Raw genomic sequence first — 24,257 nt, 5'->3', positions numbered from 1 at the left:
ATATTTTTATTTTTTACAGAGTCGACAATTTATGCAACTTTGAACGGCTGTAATGCTTGATTATGACAGACGAAAAATGTCAAGATGTTTTCCAAACAAATCAGAAATACTGTTTAGCTGCAGCTGCGAAGATTTATAAAAAAAATGTCTTCAACGATGTAACATAATAACAGCCATTGATATTAAAATCATAATAATTTGTTTATTATGATACAAACACTTCGGTGGCAGGGCTATCCGGTGATGATCTCACGACTGTATCAGTACATGTTGAATTTTTCATAGTGTTCTTTTTTGTTAAACTCTAAACTTGAGCAATACTTATTATATGTATGTAAATACGTAAGAAAAAACAAACACTCCAAACTGTGATATATCTCCTATATTTTTGTTACATAAAAGCTGCTTAGACAGTACATTTAGTTATCCAAAAATACCTTTTTATTATTCAAAAAAATTACACTTACGTGCTATGAGCGAGAGCCAATTCTTTTGCCCTCGGCTGATCGACTATTTAGCTATTGTCGGAGCTCATCCCAATTCTTCAAAAAGAAGTTCTTTATACGAGTTACAAAATAATGGAACCAACAACGACGATTACAGCGGAGTCAGTTCAACGGTATCCAGTAGTGATGACAACTTTTATATTCAGGTACCTACAATAATTTATGCATCTTATTATTCATTATGAATAATCATTCAAGAAAATCTGTCTATAGTGACACATACAAAAATTAGATACTGGGTACTAGGTACTGCTTACCAATCGGGTGTATAATAGGTATTTGTTGTGTGATAAAATATTGAGTGGCTAAATGGCACTTTAATAATAATTCAATTAATTAGACTTTTATGCACGCTTGAAAAACAGATAGTTAGATTCCATTGGTTTTCCGAAAGTTTTACCTTAAGCTTAAGAATCAATACCTAAGAAAAATAAATATGTCTAATTTATAAAAAAGTTCAAATTTAAAACTAAATAGTTTGGATTACTTGAAAGTTATTTATTGATATTCCAAACAGATTATTTCCAATAATATTAAAAATATAACTTTAACTAGCTCTTCTAATTATTTGTATTACAACTACCTAACAATTAAAATGTTTGTTCTTGATATTTAAAGAATGTCGATTTAAAATGATTTTTTTTTTATTGCAAATTATCATACCTAAAAATTAAAATATTCAACTAAAAACGTATAAAATTCTATTAACTTGATGGTTTTGATAACTTTAGAACCCAGAATTACTCCGACGGTATCCAGCAGAAGACCATAAAGATTTTATACTACCGGAAACGATGTCATATTTTTGTCAACCAGAAGGATGTGTTTCCTTCAAGCATAGCCGATCTGAATCGAACAAAGTTACATCATTTGTATTTACACTAACAGATAAAGATACAAGTCAGTATAATTCACCTTAAGAAATCTAATCATTTTTATTTTATCGGAAGTTTTATTTGATAAATATTTTTTTTGTCCAATAGCCCGAACTAGATACGGCGTGTGTGTAAATTTTTACAGACGCGTCGGTCAATGTTTTACAAATACTTCAAAGAATATAAACATAAATGATGAACAGTGTGTAAAGAAACCACAAAACAATCATTCTTCGGTATTTTTAAGATGGTAATGCTTTAAGATAATTTAATAAATGTAACATAATGTTTTTATTTTAAAAATACAAAACTAATTTTGACTCATTCATTTTAAAAATTAAAAAATGTTGATATTAAGTTATTGATTTTATTACAATACTTAAATTATCAAAAAATATGTTTATTATTGAATATACTCAACTTCAAATTTGTTTCCAAGTATTTATAACCATTAACTAATCATATGTAAATAACGAACATAATTAACTACCTATTAACTATTAACTAATAAAATTTAATAATAAAAAAAAATCATATAGAAACCTATTAACCTTTATAGCATTAAAATGTTAAAATAAATCAGTATAACATCAAGGTTTTCTAATTAATTATTAGATTTTAAAAGTTTACTACTAATGATTTTTTTGATGAATAGTGTGTATTTGATTTATTATTTTACAATATATGCTACGACAGGTTAAAATATACTTACACGAAAAATACACTATAAGTTTAATAATGTTGTATGACTAAAGGTACCTATAACACTGAAGTGAATTCTAAAATACAACATTTGCCCTAATTTCTTATTAATTAATTAAACTTAAAAAAATTCTTGAAAAAATGGACACCGTTCGAATTGTATGTATTTTAATCCAATCAAATTATTTTTCGTACTATTGTTTTTAACATAAGAGTTAAATCGAAAGAAATTGAAAACAAGAACCTTGATAGATATAAATAGTCTCTTTTTCAGATTTTGCAACTTTTCAATTAGTAAACTAGTTGACACAGCTCTAGTTATTTATATATATTCACTTAAATGATAAGGAAATCAAAGAAATTACTATAAACACGATAATAAGTAAATTTAAATTACGAAAATAAATATATGTTAGAACATTAAAGCATATAAACATATTAATTATTTAGATGAGTAATGTATTAATGTATCATCGTGATACTTGCGTAGTTCATATTGAAAAATGAAATGCGTTTATTTAACTATAACCATATCAAACAATTATTTATTTTTCTGAATGATAAGTAAAATAAGATCAAAAGACATACTCATGTAGACAAATTAATAAAATACTTAATAATTACGATTAAATCGTTAAATCAATTTTTAATGTTGGTTTTCTATTTTTGAAAATTATGATAAATTTTAGTTGATGAATAAATTTAATTAGTTGTAAGTAGGTAGATACCTATTTATAATAATTTACACTAACTTTACTGCTTTAGATAGATTATAATAATTATTTTAAAACTACGTATTAAATTAGATTTTTTTTATCTTGACGATTATAATAAAACAATTTAGTACTTACATATTTCACAGCATATATTTTGACCCAAAATATGAATTAATATTAATTAATAAAATTTGTATTAATGTATTTTATTTACAGTCATTCTACAACTTCTTTTGGCAAATCAATGTCTCAAGAACATCCCACAGATCAGACAAACGATAAAGTCACACAAAATATCTCATCACAGCCAGTAAGTGTTCAACAATTGATTTTGATTTTTATTAAATTATTTGAAGTTTTGAACACATTATTTATTTTTATTTTTATTTATTACCCAAAAATTAATAAAATCAGTCTATTATGTTCATAATTTATGCCTATAATTTATTTTATACCTAAAAAATTGTTAATTTTCGTTATTAATTATTTCAGGAATCCCAAGATTTATATTCTCTAACATCGTTGTGTCTTCTTTCTCATCATCCATTATTTTCAAGTTTTCGTACATGTTTGTTTTATTTAAAAAGCCTTATCGATTCGTGCAATAAAAAAATCAATCGTAGCAGAAAAGAAGGACATAAAAGGTACATATAACACTTGAAAACACTTAGAATTGGTATCATAACTAATGGTTAAACGTTTTCGTATATAGAAAAGAATGTATATGGAGTTTATTGACTGGATTTTTAACTCAAGCAAATTCACCGAGAATTATACGGTTTATCAAAGAACTTGAAATGTGGATTTTACGTTTGCTCAGCACTCCAGTTCCTGTACCAGGAAAGACCAAATTAGAAGTAAGATAAATTAAATAAGAACAACTATCACGTCGATTTATAGAAAACAAATTAAAAAAGATAGGAAAGAGTACCGCCCTGCTGTACATTATAGGTGTCGAGTAAGTCACTATTATGAGTGTGTTATATTCAATGATTTATTATTGTATATAAAAAAACGAAGACGAAAGGCGAAGGCAATTTGTCAGCCTATATCACTAGTTATGTTTTTTGATATGACTTTTTATATAGCTGTTTAAGTAATTTATTTAACTTATAGTATTACTATAACATTATTACGGTAATTTGATAATTTAAGACGATAATGTAAGCTTAAAACGTCAATAAAAAATAATTGCTTTTCATATATTTATTAGATTTTTATGGTTTCAGTATGAATGATTTATAAAGAATCTTATATTAAATTTTCAAAACTTAGATATAAAAAGAAAATTTATATGAATTCCTAACTACAAAATAGTTTGTAATTTTTTGCAATTTCAACAAATTCTGTAAAAGTTCGTAAAACACAATTAGTCCACAAGTATCGTATATTTTCTTTTCTTGTAGTTTTTCCACAATAAATATTTTGTAACTTACAATGTATATTAATTTTATACCGTCTCTATTTTCTTCAATCTTTCTCTGAATTCTTAAATAATGGATTCACATAACCTAGGTAGTAGATATATACCTATAAGTATCAATTAGATTGATTCAGAAAATCTAACAAAATGTATAAAACACAATCTATAAAAATATTCACTTTTTTAACCTTTTATTTTAGTTTTATATTTTTTTTATACCTAAGACAATTAATTATTCTAAGTTGATTCATACATTGATTTAAGAAATTTTAAGTAAAATATATATTTATGCCTTTATTAAATGGAATTTATTTTCATATAGGTTTATTTGTTTTCACAAAACGAGCGACAGCCACCACTGGCTTTCGCGTTACCCGATCACACGAGATTTTCACTAATTGATTTCCCTTTACATTTACCATTAGAATTGTTGGGAGTAGATACGTGTCTTTACGTATTAACTATTATATTATTAGAAAGTAAAGTAAGTAAATAAACAATATTTTATTTAATATAATAGATAACGTTCAAGATAACTCTATTAGTTATATTGTGCATTTTACTAATATTGTGTTAAACTTTAGGTTGTCTTCCAATCGAAGGATTATAATGCTCTCACTATGTCAGTAATGGCTTTAGTGGCCCTTATGTATCCCTTGCAATACATGTTTACTGTTATACCATTACTACCTACAAGCTTACCAAAATCGGAAATGGTAAAATAATAATAATAAAAAAACGCAATACATTAATATTGATATTAATACATGCGTTTGAATAATAAATTACATAATTCAATTACCTTTTATATAACTTTTAGCTATTCGAGAGTCCTGTGCCTTATGTTGTTGGAGTTCCGTCCAGTTTTTTTTCAACAAAACGAGATTTCAGGTTAGTTGTGGATGATTTAATGATTATCATGTATGCATTACAATAAACATTCTTTTATGTTTCAGATTTCCAAAAGACGTTTGGATAGTAGATTTGGATTCAAATAAAATAACACCACCGATAGTTGTTAACCGAGAAGATGCTATACCACAATTACCCAAGTCTGAAGCGTCAACTTTGAAAAATAATTTGAAATCTGTAATTATTATCATCATAACAATTAATAAACTTGTGAATATAACAATTTATTCTTATTTTATTTATGTTTAAATAGGCTTTAAATGGACTTTCGCGAATAAATATTTATAATAAAACAACAAATAGTTTTCCGGAAAATGAAATTATGTCAACATCGCGGCCTCCAATAGAATATACGAGTACAGGTGAAGATATCTCAAAAAGAAAAATGGAAAACTTTCAATTAAATAGTAATGTCGTAAACACTGATAATAGTACAAATCGAGGAAACGAAATAAGGTAATAATAATATTTATTCATTAGAATGAATTCTACTATATACTAAAAATATTTTTCAAATAATTTCGCGGCACGGGAATCTCTGGTCTATGTTATAGATTTGCTTATTCAGAATATACTATCATAGACTATAGTTAATTCCTTAATAATTATATATTTTAATTACTTTTAAATTTAAAAAAAAAATTTTGATTAACTCTGGAAATCACTAATGTTAAATGGATCATTCCGTACAGGTTGTCCTAAATAACTTTATTTTATATCTTAGTCTTTTAAAATTATATATTTAAATATGATAATTTTTGTTAGGGTAATGGTCACATTATTTTTTATTCGACAGCTGTACATGATGTGCGCTAACAAAAAGTCTAATTTTTTTTTAATATTTAGATTTAATATTTTAACAATAAAATTAGACTTATAAATTGGTTATCTCAAATTGTTTCATTAACGCCAAAATATAATAGATAGGTACACTCAATAACCCCTCTTTTTTAATTTCTTAATTTTCCAATTATTAAATCATTGGAGTAATGGTTATTTGTTTAACGTATCCACTACACTTACCATTCACATACAAATTTATTTTTTCTTTAATGCGCTAAATACTTAAGTCTTAAACACGGCACTTTACTTTTTTTTTTTTAGAAGACAAACGTCGATAAATACAGCGTACAATACTGTCGATATCGATTCAGTAGATATTGCAATTAGAGTGGCTATGGTTCGTTTCTTCTTGTCGGGTGACGTATTGGCCAACCTAACAGAACATTCACGAACACTGAGGCTCTACCCTAGACCTGTAGTATTCTTTCAAATAAATTCTTTTCTGAAGAGCCGCCCTAACCCTTCACTTTTCACGTGTCAACTGGCTCGAACACAAGCAGTTGATTATTTTGCCGAATGGGCATTGACACCAAACAATGTGGTCTTCCAACGGATTCAAACAGGTGTTAACGACCCGTCTATGATTGGCGATAAGCTTAAATGGTTTGCAAATACCTTAGAGCCTGTTATATTTACCGTGTGGCAAGAAAATTGTTCGATTCAAAATATAATGAATATAAATGTAAATTCCAACCAACCTTCTTCGGCGATAGGTAATATAATTTCTGACACGTTAGATATGTTTTAATATATAAAAGACAAATATACTTATTTTGTATTTACATAGCTGAAAGGAGTCATCAGTCTGATAGTGGCGGTAGTGATACCAGTAGCAGTGAAGACGAGAGACCAGAAATTTATCGCGAAGATTTCAAACACAGTGTTACTGGTGAAAAAATTGTGAAAATAGGTATTTATTATAATAATTTATAAATATTATACTATTTATTCAAATACATAGTACAATAGTACATTGCTGCCTTAAAATGTATACGAATAACAAACATATTATATTATATTTATTTAGAAAGTCAAAGACTCAATATTGGACCAATAATACAAGGAGTACATTCTGCTTATGAACCACCAATAACATTACAATTCCCATTGACATCAGATGATAGCCCAGACGATGATGGGACCATAGAATCAATCGGCAGTAAATCTATTGGATCATCGCCGTCCAGTAGCCACAGTGACATGAGCTCGCCCATGTTTAAACCCGAATCTTTAATAGTTTGTATTTTTAGTTCAACTACTACAATCCTAAACTAAATAAGTGCTAGAGTATAACTATAAAAAATATCATTTCTATCGAATTAACTATTTTTAATACATTTTTGAGTTTCCAATCAAAATAATTAACCGATACTATACCAATGTACATAATAATACAAGCTAAAATATTAATCATTACCTAATACATTTAATTATAATTATCGTGAATAAATAATATTTTCATTCAATTAAGGCCCGGTTTTTCATTCATTCAGTTATCCGCCAGATTCGTCGGATCCATCGGATAAACTTATCTGGCGGATAAATGTGAATAACCGTAAAAAATTAAATATCTATGTCCGATATTTTTATTTAAAAATTCAAACGTTAAATATTGTTTTAATATCATTATCGTATTGATTTCTGTATTCAAATTATTTATCATATTGAAACTAATTGTCAAACAAATTAATTTAATTATAATCGGAGAAAAAATAAAATATTTTTTCATGGTAATATAATAGCTCAATAGTAATTCATATTTCACACAATATCATTATTATTATAATGTTTAGAGTAAGTAACTAATACTTATGAAAGGTAGATAATTTACATTAAACCTAGCTACACGAAAAGCGGAGACCCGTGAATTGAGCGTGGCGATTTGAGCATATACATGAGAACAGGCAAAATTTCCTGTAAATAATTTATTAAGATTACATTATTGATGTTTGATTATTGTAAAAATAAACTTAGGTATATAAAAAGTAACTTACCATTTACCAACAAAAGTACATGTCTAGAAAAAAAAACTTAATTATAATATACTTAATTAGCTACTGTTTATAGTCGTTTTATCGGTTTCAAATAAAAAAAATATATATTTAGATTATTTAATTGTATGATAGGTAGGTACTTATATACTTATATTAGTTATATTAACATCATTTTAATACAAGACGTATCAATTATTGAATAATAACCTATTATTATATTATAATTGATTGTACATAATTGGTTAAGTATACAAAGTTCCTAAATACTTTGTAAGTTGTAGGTCAAGTCAATATATGTAGATTCTCCTGTTTTCTTCGCTCTCCGTTTTCAACTATACGTATGGAGTCCGGTCACCCGTGTACGCAACGCCGAATAGTCAAAGTATTAGATTACTTAGACTTAGATTTAGGATTTCTAACGTATGGCAGCTTCTGTACGGTTTAATAATTCGAATCAGTTATATGTTTTACTAATGTTAGCACTAATTTATCGTTATCATAAAAAAATAAAATTAGGTACGACAAAACACTCATAATCGGCCCATATTTTTAGCGGCTCACGGAGATTTTCTCGATAGCTCGCGGGCCCAATACTAACACTTAAGTACCTTCTATTAATATTAATTATATAACACATATAGGTAGGTAATTATTAATTACTATCTACATTATAAAAACTTTAATTTTTACCCAATTATAAACCCGACTAATAAAATAGTAAATATAATTTTAACATTAAGTCATATAGGTATTTTCTTGATTTACGTATTACGTATGATATTTAATCTTCGCACAGCAATGAAAATAATAAAATAACTATAGCATGATAAGCATACAAAGTGTTTACCTAAAAAAAAATTAGTTTTTAGAGTTCACAAGCTATAGACTGGCACGTTTGTTGAAATTAAATTTATTTACATGTGCTCAACTTGCCACGCTTAAATAGTCAAATGACATTGGTAGGTATGTAGATTGTAGAATACACTTATCACATTAATTTATTCCAATGACTTCATGTTTCATACCTTTATAACCTCCTAATCCTCCAACTTTTCACAACTCAATAATACATTTCTAAATCAAGCACATTTTTAAAATCATATCATAAATATAAATACTATCCACAAATATATTTGTCAAATTGTAGGATATCGTTAGATCTAGCCAATTGCAACAATCACCTTCACAGTTGGCTGCAACTGCTACGAGTAACAAACTTCTTCTAAGCAGACATAACACAGGTGGTAGTGATTCTGCTTTAAACCATGTAGTTGTAGAACAAAAACAAAATAGTAATTTTAGACCTACATCGCAAACATCTACAGTAAGTTGAAACTAAAACTGTATATTTAACATCTTAACATTATATTATTATAAAAACTGTATAAAGTGATTTATTATACAATTTACTATTAATTATTTCATAAATATTATGTATAATAGTATTCATTCACACATAATTTTAATTTCTGGCTATTTTATTTTTTTATTTTAGTCATCCGAATTCTATCAAACATTACCGGGGGCACTAGAAAAGAAACAAAATATAACGTCTAGTCCACCCTCGTCAAGAAAGGGAAGTATAAATAGCTTACACCAACAGTTGACAAGACAATCCAGTCAAAATAATTCAATATTGGAACATTTTGCTATTCAAGCCAAAGAACTAGTTAGAGAAACAGCCAGGCAAAGTAGTCAAGAAGGAGCTGGAGGAATACTAGCGCATGTAGCAGACAAATTGACCACTCAGGCAAAAAAAGCTGCAGGCGAAGCTACAAAATCTGTGCACGAAGCTAGTAAAACTGCATTTGAAGCCAGTAAAACAGCGGCTGGTGTCAGTAAAAACACTTTTGATGATTTAACATATGTTGGAAAAAGTACAATCGGTGACCTCACTAAAAGTGCAAAACAAGTAGCGTCTAAAAAAGGATTTAAGGTAGGGGCTACTTGTATTGTTTATATTATTATAAATATATTATTAAGCTTATATCTCAAACTTAATTGTTTTAAACAATTTAAATTTATCTTCAAAATTTTACATTATATATATTTAATAATTTTCAATATGCAGTAGAAACAATTTAACCATTCGATGACTCGGAAAAAAATTAACACTAATGATAATAATGATATTTATTAAAAATTTAAATTTCATAAGTACCTACCTATGTGCATTTAAAAATTATTTAAATAATTATAAATTAAATGCAATTTAATACAGTAAAAAATATAGAAAATAATTATTTTATATAATATGTTACAATATATTTTATTTATTAAAATAATAAGTAATTATAACCTTTATATTTAACTTCATAGTAAATTTGTTCAATATTTAATTACAAACTCTTTCTAGATAAATTTGAACTTATTTTGTTTAGTGATAAGTCTTTAGATAAAATCTGTAAGGCCTTAATACTTCACTGCCGCCATATTTTATTTTAGATATGAATTGTACAGGTACTGTCAGACACATAGGTATTTAGGTACATGCGTTGTTGTCATAAACGTAATTTTAAATTTCAACATTGAAATCTTGAATATAATATTTATAAATATAATATATATTATTATATTAAATAATATACCTTTCCATGAATAGGTATAATAAATATAATGTACATACCAATTACATATTATTAATTTGTATATATATTTATTTATTTTATAGGTAGGATTATTAGGTGAATCGACGTCTTTAAGCTCACAACAACTTAGTTTTGATGATGAAATAAATGACAACAATCCATCAACTAACCCAATATCAACGAGTTCTATTTCGGAAATTAGAAAATCATCAGTGACATCGATGGGAACTGGTGCCACAAAAGATTTTTTTTCAAATATATCAAACGATATAAATGGATTGGCAAATCAAACTACAAGCATGTTTACTGATTTATTTGGTAAGGATTAGAAAAAAAATACTATATATTTTCCTCTACAAGAAAAATTGAGGAATTATAGATATGTCCTTGGGTTGGTATAAACACTATGAATTCTTGGCCATTAGTAGATTTTAAATCAATATTTTGATTACCGCCAAGAATAATGAGTATTAAGTGGCTATAGTAACAGATTTCAATAAATAGCGTTAGGTACGTAAAATCTTTTACCAGTAATTGGTCAGAAATGGAAAAGTTATATCCATCCCAAAACATAATATTATCTATGTTAAAAAATTATTCATTTTCTCAGCTGAAAAAACAATGAATCATAGTTATGTTTAACCAGGAATTTGTCTGTGAAACCATTTTTTAGAACTTGGTATAGTAACTTAATTATATTATGTGTCGGTTGTTAGAGGCAACCTAGATACTACGAAAAAAAAAATAGATAATGAAAAATAAAAATAGCATTGTACCTAGACCAAAAACATATCTATGTTAAAATAATAATTATTATTACCTACTATAGATACCATAATAAAATTCTTTTTATATTCACTTTATTCCTTTATATACTGATTCCAATTTTAGGATAAATGGTACATTTATATTTTATCTGTCTAATCAACTATAAAGTACCCTCAACTCTCATTACCTACTTAGATTTTTGTCTTTAATTCAGTACTTTTGTTTCATTTTATATATTTTCTTATGGAAATATGCTGAATTGTCAGCATGATTTGCTTAAATACTAAATAAATAATAAATAATTTGAGTATTAACACAAAGAAATTTAATATTATGTTTTAGGTGGTAATAAACAACAAAAAAATATTAAGTCGTCGCTCACGTTGCCAGTAACTAAAACTAAAGAACGAACTTCCTCTGGACCTTTCCCGACAAAAGGTAAATCAATTTTTTTTTCTAAAATATTTTTTACAAATTCAATATTTTAGTATTTATATCTCGTATTTATTTATTTTCAGCCGGGCGTAATGATTTAGTTGAAAAATCTAGTTTGATTCGTCACTCAAATCCGAGAAAACTAAGTGAAACGACAAAAATACCAAACAAAAAATCAGTTAAACCAAATAGTCACATGGATAATGAAACGTTTCTAAAGGATGTATGATTCATACCACCAAATCATTTTTAATTGACATATAGATGTATAAACTAACAGGTTCTTGTAAATCTTAGGTTACAAAACAAATTCTTGATGGAGATGGGATAGGTTGGCTCAAGCTCAGTAGATTCAAAAAGTTAATGGAAGAAGAGGGATACCGGAATTTAGTTGTCAGTAAACTTAACCGCACACTGGATAATAAAATTAGTCCAAGTGATCATATTGATGATGTGGTAATGATTTTAACACATTTTTGTTGTACATTATTTCATTGATATAATTGACACTTATTTCGATGAAATAAATTTAAATGTTATTATTATGATACTAAGATTATATTTTTTCCTTCTAGTATATAAATAGATTTGTTTGGAAAGGAATGCTTAAAGCCTTATTAGCAATTATTCATGGATTAGAAGTATCTTTTGGCAATCAATGTGGAGGTGGATTAGCATCTGCATTCCAAGTACTAGAAATAGCTCATACTCATTATTGGGCTAAAGACATATCTATGACTGGTTTCGAATCTCAAGTAATTATTCACATTTAGTTGTTTTATGTAACATAATGGAACGATAGATTAATTATTAGTTTTAAACAGATGTGTATGTTTTCATAAATTTCAATGAAATATTATTTAAATGAGTAAGTGTTGATTATTATTGACAATTTTTAATATATTGATTTGCAATAAATACACGAAATTTAAAAAAAGGGGACATTAGCTATTTCAATATTATGAAGATCTATATTTTGAATAGTTAAGTTAAAATATTATCTATATTTTCAAATTTGGGTATTAAAAAAAAAATCTAAGCACTGTTCTACTATTAAAATTTGTATAATAAAATTATATGTGTTGTATAATAATTAATATCTCTTTCTAGTCCCTACGACTTATAAATAAGATTTGGTTTTCACATTATTATTCTTGTTCATTAAAACCACTAAATGTACTCGAATAGGGTTTTCACTGTTTGACTGACGATTGTTTGATATCATGATTCTCTGACAAGGTGTTATAGTTCCAACTCTTGGATCCGGAAATGACTAATTGACAGGAATAGAATACTTTTAAGGATTCTTAAAAATTATTTATAAAATTATATTATATAATTTGATTTATCTTTTATAACTTTCTGTAAACAGTTAATTATATCTAACTTATACTGTATAAGTTATACAATTTCTGGATCACTTATATACCTATCTATTTTATTATTATTTTAATGTGTAGATGTCCAGTCCATATAGTAGCCGTGAAAATGTACAATCACCACTACAAAGTCCAAGTATTGCTGGTTCACCAATGTCAAGTGTTTATCAAACATCTAGGAAATCTTCTCAAACCAGTACATCTGGATTATCTGGTAAAATTCTTATTTTTGTATATACGAGTATATATAAATATGAAAACATATTATTTAATGTGCTATTCACAGGGTAATGCTTTTAATTGTGGAGTACCTTGTTAATAAACGTTTATTACTAATCAATCGTAAAACTGACGAATTTAATAGAAAATATGTGATTTCTGGTCAATGTAGGTATTTCACGTACGTCATTAGTCGAAACGAAGACGTGGATACGTCTTACTGATATAAAAGTTGACACAAACTGATAACATTAATAAAAAAATAAAAAATAATAAAAAATATATATTCAATTTAACCAGTTTTTTAATTGTATTATTCCTATCTTGGCTATAATTATACCTCTCAGCTAAAGAAATCAATTTATATTATTATTGTTTTTTATTGCGTCTTACTACTATGATTTATAAACTTGACTTTTGAAATTCATGTGTGTATATTATTATAAACTTTAAATTTTAATTATACAATTTATATGCAAACGAAGTACTACAGACTCGGAAAAGATTACATATACCCTTCAAGTAGAAATTAAGTAGACGTGAGAGAATTTATCATCGTTAGAGTTTACAATCGTCCATTGTCATTTTCTGTCTACGGCTTATGAGTTATAACAGAAAAACTATAATTAATTTACTATAATATAATTATTACAAGCTTACCATTTAAGTCTGAACCAATATTGTTCACACAACCCTACCTCGGCCAAAACAGTTTATTACATAATAAAAATAATATATAACAATACAAATAGTAAAAATGAGATACAAATGATTTCAAAAATGTAGGACTTTAAATTATGTAGAAATATTTCAAAAACTATTAACAGGTACATTTAATTAAATGCGAGTGTGCTTTTAAAAGAATCGCGTTGTATTTATATTATATGCTTATAAATCTCAAATTTAATAATTTTAAACTAAATCATAATATTATTTAATATTGTCAATTAGAATGTAAAAATAGTGGAGCTGGAAAATTTTCACACGAATTTTCATTAGCTGATGACGGAGAAGGATCGACTTCTAATGTTTCTTTAAATGAAACGTTCAATGAGTTAATGAATATCGAAAACAATAAACCAGAACAAATTTCAACAAACCCTTTCTTGGAAAATGAAGTAAATAATTTGTTTATATATATATATTTATGTATAATTTACCATAGACATTTTATGTATGATTTTAATTACTTTTTACTTTCTACTTATATAAGAATGTGTATTATTTCTAAGTATAAATTAAAGCTGCTGTCAAAAATTCCTAGGTAATAACCAAATATTGTATCGCGTTAGGTAATTATACACTTTGAAGAGATGCAGGAGTTCAATTAAAATAGTTTTATAGTTAACTAGATACTTTTCATTAATATTTTATAAGAAAAAAATTTAAACAGAATAATTTGTTTAAGTATTATCAAAATTGTTTTTGATCAATTGTTTTGATGAAATCAAAAAAATAAAATCTTAAATAAATAATATTAAAAATAAAAAGCAAAATACAAATAAATATTATTATTTTTTCTATCAATATTATTTTATCGAAAAATGTTGCCAATACTGCAATAAAATTAACTTAATTATATTATTTATTATAATATACTTACCTAATATCTACATATTTAAAAGAAATATTTAATTAATTCATTGTTAGAATAAAGTTTTCAATCTTTTAGGCTTGAAAACACTTTTAGAAAATGTGGAAGATTTTCTTTCCTACATAGCCTAATCATATATATTTCCGGAATTTATAATACATAACCTGAAATATTTATATTTAAAAGCTGCATAAATTTTACTTACGGGGGAGTGAAAACAATAAATGTAACTCTAAGTAAAAACGTTAAATTAGATTAGGTACTAACTACTAGCAGACCATTTTTTCATCGATAAGTCAATTAAACCTATAATGTTTGATTCATTGGTGCGAAACAATTACATTGACGATTAAAGTGATAATTTAGTGTTCATATTAGATTTATAAGGTGAATCAAATAATTTATGTTCTTTTATATTATTACATTTTATAAAAATCAAATGCATCGATGCAATTAAATGTCATTGAATTCATTTTAAATGTAAATTGGTTTTGAAAATTTGTACTTTGAAATAATTCTATTAAGATTTTAGATTTATATATTTTTACTCATTTTAAAAATTAAAACACGTATATACGAAAGCAATATTAATAAGTATTTTGATTTAAATATAATAAATTGTTATTGATGGTGAAATAATAGCAACGATTTTAAACTCTTTTAAGAGTTACTAAAAAAACATCTACTCGATTTTTTAGGGAGAAGGATCATCCATTGGGCCTATAGTAGTATCAGATGAATCCAGTTGTAACAGTAGTACAGTACTAGTCAACAATCCGTCGTTTTATTTGAAACGGATGACAAGTAATAACTGCAGAAACAATTCATCATTCTTTCGAAGTGCTGTGTCGGACAGCGAACTTGATAATACAGGAGTAAGTACATTGAAAATTTTTACTTAAAAGTTGTATATTAGGAACAAAAGTTTAGCGTTTTATGTTTTTTTTTAGTTATTACTTAAGTTTTACAATTAAATTATAGAAAATAAAATATTTTCCATTACAGCTTTTCAAGACGAATAATAAGAATCGTACTCAAAGTATTTGGTCTAGTAAATCATCACTAAGCGCTGGATTTCGATATCACGGAGGTAATTTGTTGAACACCGCGTCTGGATCACCTAGCCCAGAATCAGGACGTACTTATTTGTTTGAAGGTATTTATATATACCTACATTTACTATTTTAAATTAAAAATACTTATAAATGTATAATGGTTACAAAATAAGATTATGTTAATAATACTAACACGCGTCACAATTATTTTGTACAGGTATACTGGGAAAAGAACGGAGTACAATTTGGAACCAATTAAAATTTTGGGAAGATGTATTCATTGATGCTGTCAGTCAAGAGAGAGACATGATAGGCATGGATCAAGGACCAGTAGAAATGATGGAAAGGTCTATAAAAAGATTTTTTATTTTATAACATAAAATAATATATATTCATGTTTATAAATGTTGGTATTTTAATAATTATCTTATAGGTATAAAAATCTAAACCAAAGTGAACGGAAACGCCTAGAATACGATGAAGATAAACTCCTATCCATAATGATATACAATTTAATTGCATTTATGATCATGGTAAACGTTCCTAAAGAAAGTATTATGAAAATCGTTAGGACTTTAGTCGGGAAAAGTAGAGTGACAAATTGTTACGCGACTGAAATAACGAGCCTCATGTCTCAACTAGCCAATTTGGTAAGTTTCAACATGCTTTAGCCTAAATACTTATTTAATACCTATTTGTTTGGTGTGCTGTTTAGAATGGAAATGATGTTGATTTGAAGCCATCAAATTCAAGACAGGCACATAGACAAAGCTTTGCTGTACACTGTGGTGATTCAACTGGGGAATTGTTGTTCTTAGAAGTTAGAGACGACGGACTAGTTTTAAGATCAGTGAGCGGAGTGATTGTCAGTAGATGGTGGTATGAACGCATTGTAAACATGACTTACAGCCCTAGAAGTAAAATATTTTGTCTTTGGAGAACCGCCAACGGTGGACAACTTCAACTGAACAAATATTATACAAAAAAAGTAAGTGACAATCTCAATACCTACTCTTTATCCAATGACGTGATGAACTTAATAGACATTTGCAGAGCCGAGAATTTACATTCAAGTCTCATCCTTTTACAATTTATCTAACCGTTTTAACCTAATCAGCCGGGCGTACCACCGTAGACTTTTTATTTAATATCACAGACTTCAAAGTATTTACCTATTTTTAATTAGATGTGGTCCTTAAAAATACAAATTACTTTAATTACTTATATTATTATAGCTCTATAACAATTTTAACTACCACATGCTATCCAATTTAAATGTTAATTCAAACGATAAAAAAAAGAATTATACTCTATACAAGTTAAGAAAGTAACCAAGCGAACAGTTTTCATCAGATGGTAGTCAAGCAATACACATTTGTTACCCCCCCCCCCCCTAAATCAACAGTCTGTTGTAAAACTGACCTTACACACAAGTCGGCCATTTAGAAGTTTTCTTAAAGGCAATGGTCGAACTGCACTCGGGTTTAAAAACATATTTTGACAAAAATATCGTACATTTTAAGAGATTAAAATTTAGAAAACACTCATTTCCCTTTCATCTTAAAGGCTAAGGACTGACATTGGTTATATTAAGAATATATTATCCGGCTATTCTTTTGTCGATTTTCGATGACAAAATTATCTGAATTATCTAAATGACATTCGAGAACCAATTATAATACTATATTAAATACGCCATAACGTAAACAAAATTCGTAATATTATTTTTTAACGTTTATTAGTTTATTTTTCGAATATATTGTTGAAACCTCTTTTTTGAACGTGTACAGTTCGACCATTAACTTTTCTTTTAACCAAGTTCAATTCTTATTATGGGTAAAAAGTGCAATTCGATCATCCTATTCTTGACTTGAATAGAGTACAAATATTGGTTTTTTTTTTTTTATACAAAACATTGAGTAAATATTTTTTTATTTTATATATTACGCTATACAGTGCAAAGATTTGTATACTCGTATCAAGCATTCCATGGAAAAAGCCGCAGAGAGAGGACAAGGTATCATTCCTGGAGTTGAATTAGGAGGCGAGTTTCCTGTTAAGGACATGGCAACTGGGGAAGGTGGTATACTTCAAGTATGCATGGAAGGTGTTGGTTTATTATTCGCTGATAGTAAGGTAAGTAATAAATAAAATGCATGTCGCAGCAACAATGATATATATTACTATTATGCGTTTTATTGTTATTACTATTACTATTATTATTAAAACTATTGTTATTGTTGTTGCTGTTATTATTATTATTGTTAATATAATATATTATTATTATTATTATTATTATTATTACAATATTATTATTTTATTATTATAATTATTTTTTTTATATACATATATTATCATTATTATTTTAATTATTATCAATGATATTATTTTATATGTTTATTTTTTTATTATTATAATTTTTATTGGTAGTATTTTGTTTAAAACCCTCCTTTCTCAATTTATTTGTGGTTAAAAGAAAAACAAGTTTACTACCACATCATAGATATATATGTATATATAATAATATCTTTTCGTGTATAAGTAATAAACTATTAATTACAATAAATAAGATAAAGGATAATACCTATAACGGCTATAATAATATATAAATATCACATAAAATATGGCAATATATCAATAACAATCATGAAAATATGACAACAATTTTAACTACCTTATCCTTAAATCCTTATTTTTTTATAACTACAATAACTAAATTTCTAATATTTGTTATTATATTTGTTCATTATATCAGATATCTTAATGTCTGTTTCTTATAATGATAAAATGTTGTTTTACTTTTTGTAGTGGATTAATTTTCTAACTTCTTTTTAGATCTTTCATATATTTTCTTTTTTTAAAGAATTTTCAAAAAAAGGATATCAAAGTAAATTTACATATTATATATATATATATATATCTATATACTTTTCTATACCCAACAAAATTAATTTTAAGCAAAAACTTTTTTTCTTTTAACTATATTATGATTACTAAACTTACATACAAAGAAAGCTGTTAATTACAACTTACTACTACAAATTTATATATTTTAAGGACCTCTCAAAACTTTCTTAAAACATTATTGTTGTGTTGATTTTAAAACATTAACACAATAAATACGTAAATGAAGCTGCAATACATTTATGTATAATATATAGTATAAATTTATATTCGAATAATCCCACTTCAAATTCGGGTCGTTGGTATAACTTAACTACACTTAATTCATGATGTATACACGATAAAATAAAAAGTACCTAGTACCTACCTACTATTATATCATTATCGTGAATAGGCGTGTATATTTTCTTAAAGCTTTCTATTAACCGCGATTTTTACAGAAAATTAGGCATGCGATACTTTATATCTTTTCTGATCTATATATTTTTTTATATATATATTTACATAATATATATTTTATTTTGTGTGATTGTATATATATATATATTTGTATATATATATATATATATATATATAGATACATTGTGTCCTAGAAATACAGAACCATTCAAAATGTCCCTTTAAAAAATGAATATATTTAATACATTTTATATCGACAAATTTGGGAGATAAACGATACTTGCTCACAACAGATGGTTTTATTTATATTTTTTTATCCCAAATTTGTTTGAATTAAATAATTAATACGAGTGATATTTTGAATGGATCATGATCATTATTTCTGAGACGTATTGTATAAGTATATTCAATATTCAATATTTTTGGATATTTATATTTACATTTTTTTTTTTTAACAATTCAGAATGTTCAATACGCTTTATAATTTATTTATTTATTGTTATTTTTATTCTCAAAGTTTTATTAATAACACCACGCTCGTTAAAATATTATACTTCACACGTGTTTTAACGCTCATTTATATCTAAATATTTATAAAAATATATAGATATATGAATACATAATATATAGATATATGAATACATACATATATATATATATATATATATATATCAATAAATGTATACAACGGTATGATAATTTATTGTTATCGCCTTGGATTAAATTTAATGTTTTATTTCAGTCAGAAAAACACGTCGTGTTGTTGTTATTCCTCTTGTTAACTGCAAAGTTTAAGAAACTTTTGAGATGGTCCTCGGTCAGGTCGATAATATAATGATTATCGAAACACGATGTATAATAATATTAATTATTCGTGTTAAACATAATGTTTAGTTGTGTTTTGTTGATTTTCAATTGTCCTTTTTTTTTTTTTTTATGAAATGTCATAACGCGATGGATTGTTGTCTCGTTCAGGACTTTGAGGTACCTATATTAGCAACATTTACGTTTAAACAAAGTACGGTTTTGTCATTGGTAATAGATATTATAATATAGTTTTGATTTCCTGTTTGCTATAATTCAACCACTCTAGTGCATATTACGTATATACGATTGGACTGTAAAATATTTCGTTTATTTATTTATTTTCTTTTATTACCTATATATATATATATATATTATGCAGACGAGTAGCGTCACTGTTTTTTTTCTATTATTATTGTTTTACAAATTACTGTTCCTCGATCGTTCTACCCTATACACACACACTAAACGTGAACAACATAAATAATAATGATGCATTTATTTAGGAGTTTCTACAACGGGGAGCATGGCTGTAATTGCACAAAAACATTACAAAAAAAAAATTATATTTATATATACATATTACATAACTACATCTATATGCATATAACATACCTATTATGTATTCATATACATATACTTACTTACCTATCTATATATATATGTGTATATATGTGTGTATGTTAGTGCGTGCGTGCGTACGTGCGTGTGCGTGAGTGTGTGTGTGTGTGTGTGTGTGTGTGTGTGTGTGTGTGTGTGTGTGTGTGTGTGTGTGTGTGTGTGTGTGTGTGTGTGTGACGTGAGTGTGTGTGTGTATATGTGTGACGTGAGTGTGTGTGTATATGTGTGACGTGAGTGTGTGTGTGTGTATATGTGTGTGTGTGTGCGTGTGTGCACGTGCGTGCGTACGTACATGCCTGTTAGAGTCTGTGTAAGCATGTCATTGAAAACTAAGTCACTCGATCAGGTACCTATATATTTCAGTAAAAATAATTGACGATGAAAATAATTTTAAAAAATATATATGTATATATGTTTATGTATTACTTTATAACAGCTTAGTTTTTCAGTAATATATATAACATAGATATATATGACGCATGTATATGTTTACATGTACCTACCTATGTAGCACGTATATATAAATATGTATATACATATATTCATATATGTGTATCATCAACGTGTATTGATAATGACTATGTGTAAATTACCTATATAATTATTTACAGTAACTGCCTGGCCATCTCACTAGTTGACTTAAGCTTTGATTTTTGATGTTTGTGCTTTTGTCCGACATATTACATTTCATTATTTATAAAAAAAAAAAAAAATATTTATCAAAACGATGTTCAACCATAAATAATATGTTTTAAGTATTATCACTGTTCTGTGTTTAACTTTAGACTTATTACCGTAAGTGTGTGTACCTGTATAGACTATTATAGTATGATTATAATATTATTATGTAGCTGCACCGAATTGTTTTTACATTAACTAGTTTGCGCTTACAATTTGTATTACCCACTATTGTGTTGCATGTGTATTACTGTATTTAATTTAAATAATTACCTTTATAAAATATGTGGTATGTGTTATTATTAGGTACCTACACTAGGTATAAATTATAAAATATTTTAAGGTTTAATAGACGATAGCAATAGATACCTACCCATTTTTACCTATGTAACGTGTTGTAAGTTATTGGTACTTATAAAAATTATTTACAACGTGTATAAAAACTATAGCGCTGTTTTTCCGATATGACGATCAGAAGTCCCTTATACGAGTGATCCATTTATCGCAAGACACTAACTTTTTAAAAATATATATTTTAAATAATTTCAAATCATTATAAGACAACATTTTTGGAAAAATATCATGTTCCAAATCAGAATACTATTTGGAATATTTTTATCTATCAAAATCAAATTTCAGTCAAACGGTTTAGTTATTGTAAGTATTTAATAGCGGACCAACATTTTGCGGGGCACTCTTAACCACCCCAGTTCTAAACTATATGAATACTTATAATTATAAACTGCTTGTCCAAAATTGTATTTATATGTATCGAAGTTCTGCAATAAAATATATTCTACTTTGGAACAAGGTATTAAAAATGCATGTTATCGTTTGAAAAAAATAAAAATTTAAAAAATGTTGTTTTATAACGGATTAAATCATGTAACGTGAAAACGCAAAAATAGTTTTAGAAATAAAGACTGTTGCAGTAAATGGATCACCGAGCATTATATATTCTATATTTTCTTAACAGCACCAGTTTTCATTACAAAAATTAAATCGCCATTTTTGTTTTAATAATAATACTTCAATTTACCTACAGTTTTCTACGTCCAGCCAATAATAAAATAACGTAGAGCATTTCAATATCATTTATTACCTATATGACCAATAATTACATAGGTATCTCGTATCTACCATATAGCATATTACAATCATCACATGATGGATCAGAATCGATTTAAAAACGAGATCATTATTTTCATTACCCGCGTGTGACTAGTAGGACTGACTTTTGTTGTTGTTGAAAGTGCTATATTTATTTTGAAAAGCTCAGTAGTAAATGGCTGATCGTTTTTTTTTAAGATTTTAATTCAAGTTTGGATGGCAATTTTCAATAGCATTTCTTAAAGTACCTATTGAAGAACGGCTGAAAATGTTTGAAGAAATTTGTGCATCGATTTAAACGCGGTACCTAAATTAAATAACGTAGTGGCCAGAGAAACAAAACTGAGGTTTCATCAAGCTCTGCTAAAATTTGTTTTTTCAATGCCATCGTTTATCGTTTACGATCACTTCACTCCGGCTTCTGACGTTTCTGTAGATGTCTTGTTCATCCCAATTTTTCCCATCAATGACAACTCCGAGTTTCGCGTCGATCGCGATTTGTGTGTTTATAATATACAGTGCTGTACCTACCTACCTAATTATAAAATACGAGTATAAATAAAACGATTGACTAACTATAATTTATTGTTGTAATAATTTTAATGTCTATAGTAATTGTCTTGATAAAAACTTAATTAATTAGTAGTATATAATATATATATTATATATATATATATAAAGATCAATAAATTAGGTGCACAATTTTAATCCGATGCCGTTAGCGAATGTAAAATTAAATACTTAACAACTATACATACATAATAAATAGCATCACCAGCACATCTAGTCATCTCACTTAAAATATTGTTTACGTTAAGAACTAATAACTAATTGTTTCGTTTCAGTTTTTCGTTCGACTTGATCACGTGCGAAAGTGTTTTACAGTGCAGAAAAAAATATTTGTTTTGGAAGAATACAGTGAGTATACCCAAATAATTTAGTTTATTTCAAACAACTGTTGCTAAAACCATAACCGTTTAATGTGTTTTAAGATCCGAAATTGAAGCATATTATTCAAAGGCAATACGAATCACCTATGGTAAGTAGTAACTAATGATGTTATGTTCTAGAACTTGGGTTCTATATATATATATTATGTAGTATAGGTTAATAACTGTTTTAAAATGCATGCCCAAAGTACCTATATCGCAATAATATAATTGCATGATTAATGTTTGTTTATATTATTATTTATTAATTATTAAACCCGAACATTTTGAAATGTTCAAACTCGATACTATACCTATCAGTTATTACTTTGAAACAGTATAGTTTCTCCCTTTATTAGAATCTGTTTTCGAACGTGATGATTCATTATTGTACTAAAATTCAAAATAACATCTGAAATCCACCATTTCACCATGTCACCAATATTATAAATATACCTACATCATTTTTTCATTTAAAGTATTTTGTTTAAAACAATCTTAGTACCTACCTACGCATTGTAGCTGTATTATTTCTTTGTGTGCCTACGACCTATCCGTATAATGTACATACAAATATACGTTTATACATTATTACCTACAAATAGAGCACTTAGTTATTTTTATTTATAGGCCAACTAAAATGAAATCTGTAAATTGACAGTGGCCCATCCGACAAACTCATCTTTTTCTTTCTTTTTTTTATAAATTAACTCAATTAGTAATATCTACGCTGGGGTACATACCTAATAGTTAATACACTCTTTGCATGTTTATGTATTGAATCATTAATAAAAATAAATTAA

At 26.7% G+C, this 24,257-nt stretch overlaps 1 protein-coding gene across 8 annotated transcripts in view; it reads left to right on the top strand.

Moving 5' to 3' along the window:
- LOC132927073 (MAP kinase-activating death domain protein) overlaps positions 1–24,257 on the top strand; it is a 35,828-nt gene that overhangs the window by 8,500 nt on the left and 3,071 nt on the right. For 3 of the 8 annotated variants that reach the window (XR_009661611.1, XM_060991521.1, XM_060991523.1), the window contains exons 2-33: positions 20–652; positions 1,238–1,406; positions 1,490–1,631; positions 3,016–3,109; positions 3,292–3,443; positions 3,512–3,656; positions 4,545–4,706; positions 4,807–4,938; positions 5,043–5,113; positions 5,179–5,311; positions 5,388–5,590; positions 6,239–6,690; positions 6,765–6,887; positions 7,005–7,213; positions 9,119–9,295; positions 9,467–9,907; positions 10,643–10,877; positions 11,670–11,765; positions 11,846–11,985; positions 12,060–12,218; positions 12,338–12,517; positions 13,223–13,355; positions 14,312–14,478; positions 15,653–15,829; positions 15,960–16,110; positions 16,227–16,356; positions 16,443–16,659; positions 16,725–16,997; positions 17,966–18,145; positions 20,288–20,296; positions 23,371–23,443; positions 23,518–23,564. Coding sequence is in view for 4 of the 8 variants with exons in the window: in XM_060991521.1 (XP_060847504.1) it covers positions 473–652; positions 1,238–1,406; positions 1,490–1,631; positions 3,016–3,109; positions 3,292–3,443; positions 3,512–3,656; positions 4,545–4,706; positions 4,807–4,938; positions 5,043–5,113; positions 5,179–5,311; positions 5,388–5,590; positions 6,239–6,690; positions 6,765–6,887; positions 7,005–7,213; positions 9,119–9,295; positions 9,467–9,907; positions 10,643–10,877; positions 11,670–11,765; positions 11,846–11,985; positions 12,060–12,218; positions 12,338–12,517; positions 13,223–13,355; positions 14,312–14,478; positions 15,653–15,829; positions 15,960–16,110; positions 16,227–16,356; positions 16,443–16,659; positions 16,725–16,997; positions 17,966–18,145; positions 20,288–20,296; positions 23,371–23,443; positions 23,518–23,564 (5,352 nt within the window). In the remaining 4 variants the exon portion in view is untranslated. Of the gene's footprint in view, positions 1–19; positions 653–1,237; positions 1,407–1,489; positions 1,632–3,015; positions 3,110–3,291; positions 3,444–3,511; positions 3,657–4,544; positions 4,707–4,806; positions 4,939–5,042; positions 5,114–5,178; positions 5,312–5,387; positions 5,591–6,238; positions 6,691–6,764; positions 6,888–7,004; positions 7,214–9,118; positions 9,296–9,466; positions 9,908–10,642; positions 10,878–11,669; positions 11,766–11,845; positions 11,986–12,059; positions 12,219–12,337; positions 12,518–13,222; positions 13,356–14,311; positions 14,479–15,652; positions 15,830–15,959; positions 16,111–16,226; positions 16,357–16,442; positions 16,660–16,724; positions 16,998–17,965; positions 18,146–20,287; positions 20,331–23,370; positions 23,444–23,517; positions 23,565–24,257 lie in introns of all 8 variants that reach the window. The other 5 variants (XR_009661613.1, XR_009661614.1, XR_009661612.1 and 2 more) reach the window with 3 other exon arrangements.

Source organism: Rhopalosiphum padi, chromosome 3, assembly GCF_020882245.1.
Source record: "Rhopalosiphum padi isolate XX-2018 chromosome 3, ASM2088224v1, whole genome shotgun sequence".
Lineage (NCBI taxonomy): Eukaryota > Metazoa > Arthropoda > Insecta > Hemiptera > Aphididae > Rhopalosiphum > Rhopalosiphum padi.
Note: the sequence above shows the minus strand (reverse complement) of the source record. Positions and strands in the feature narration are given on the sequence as shown.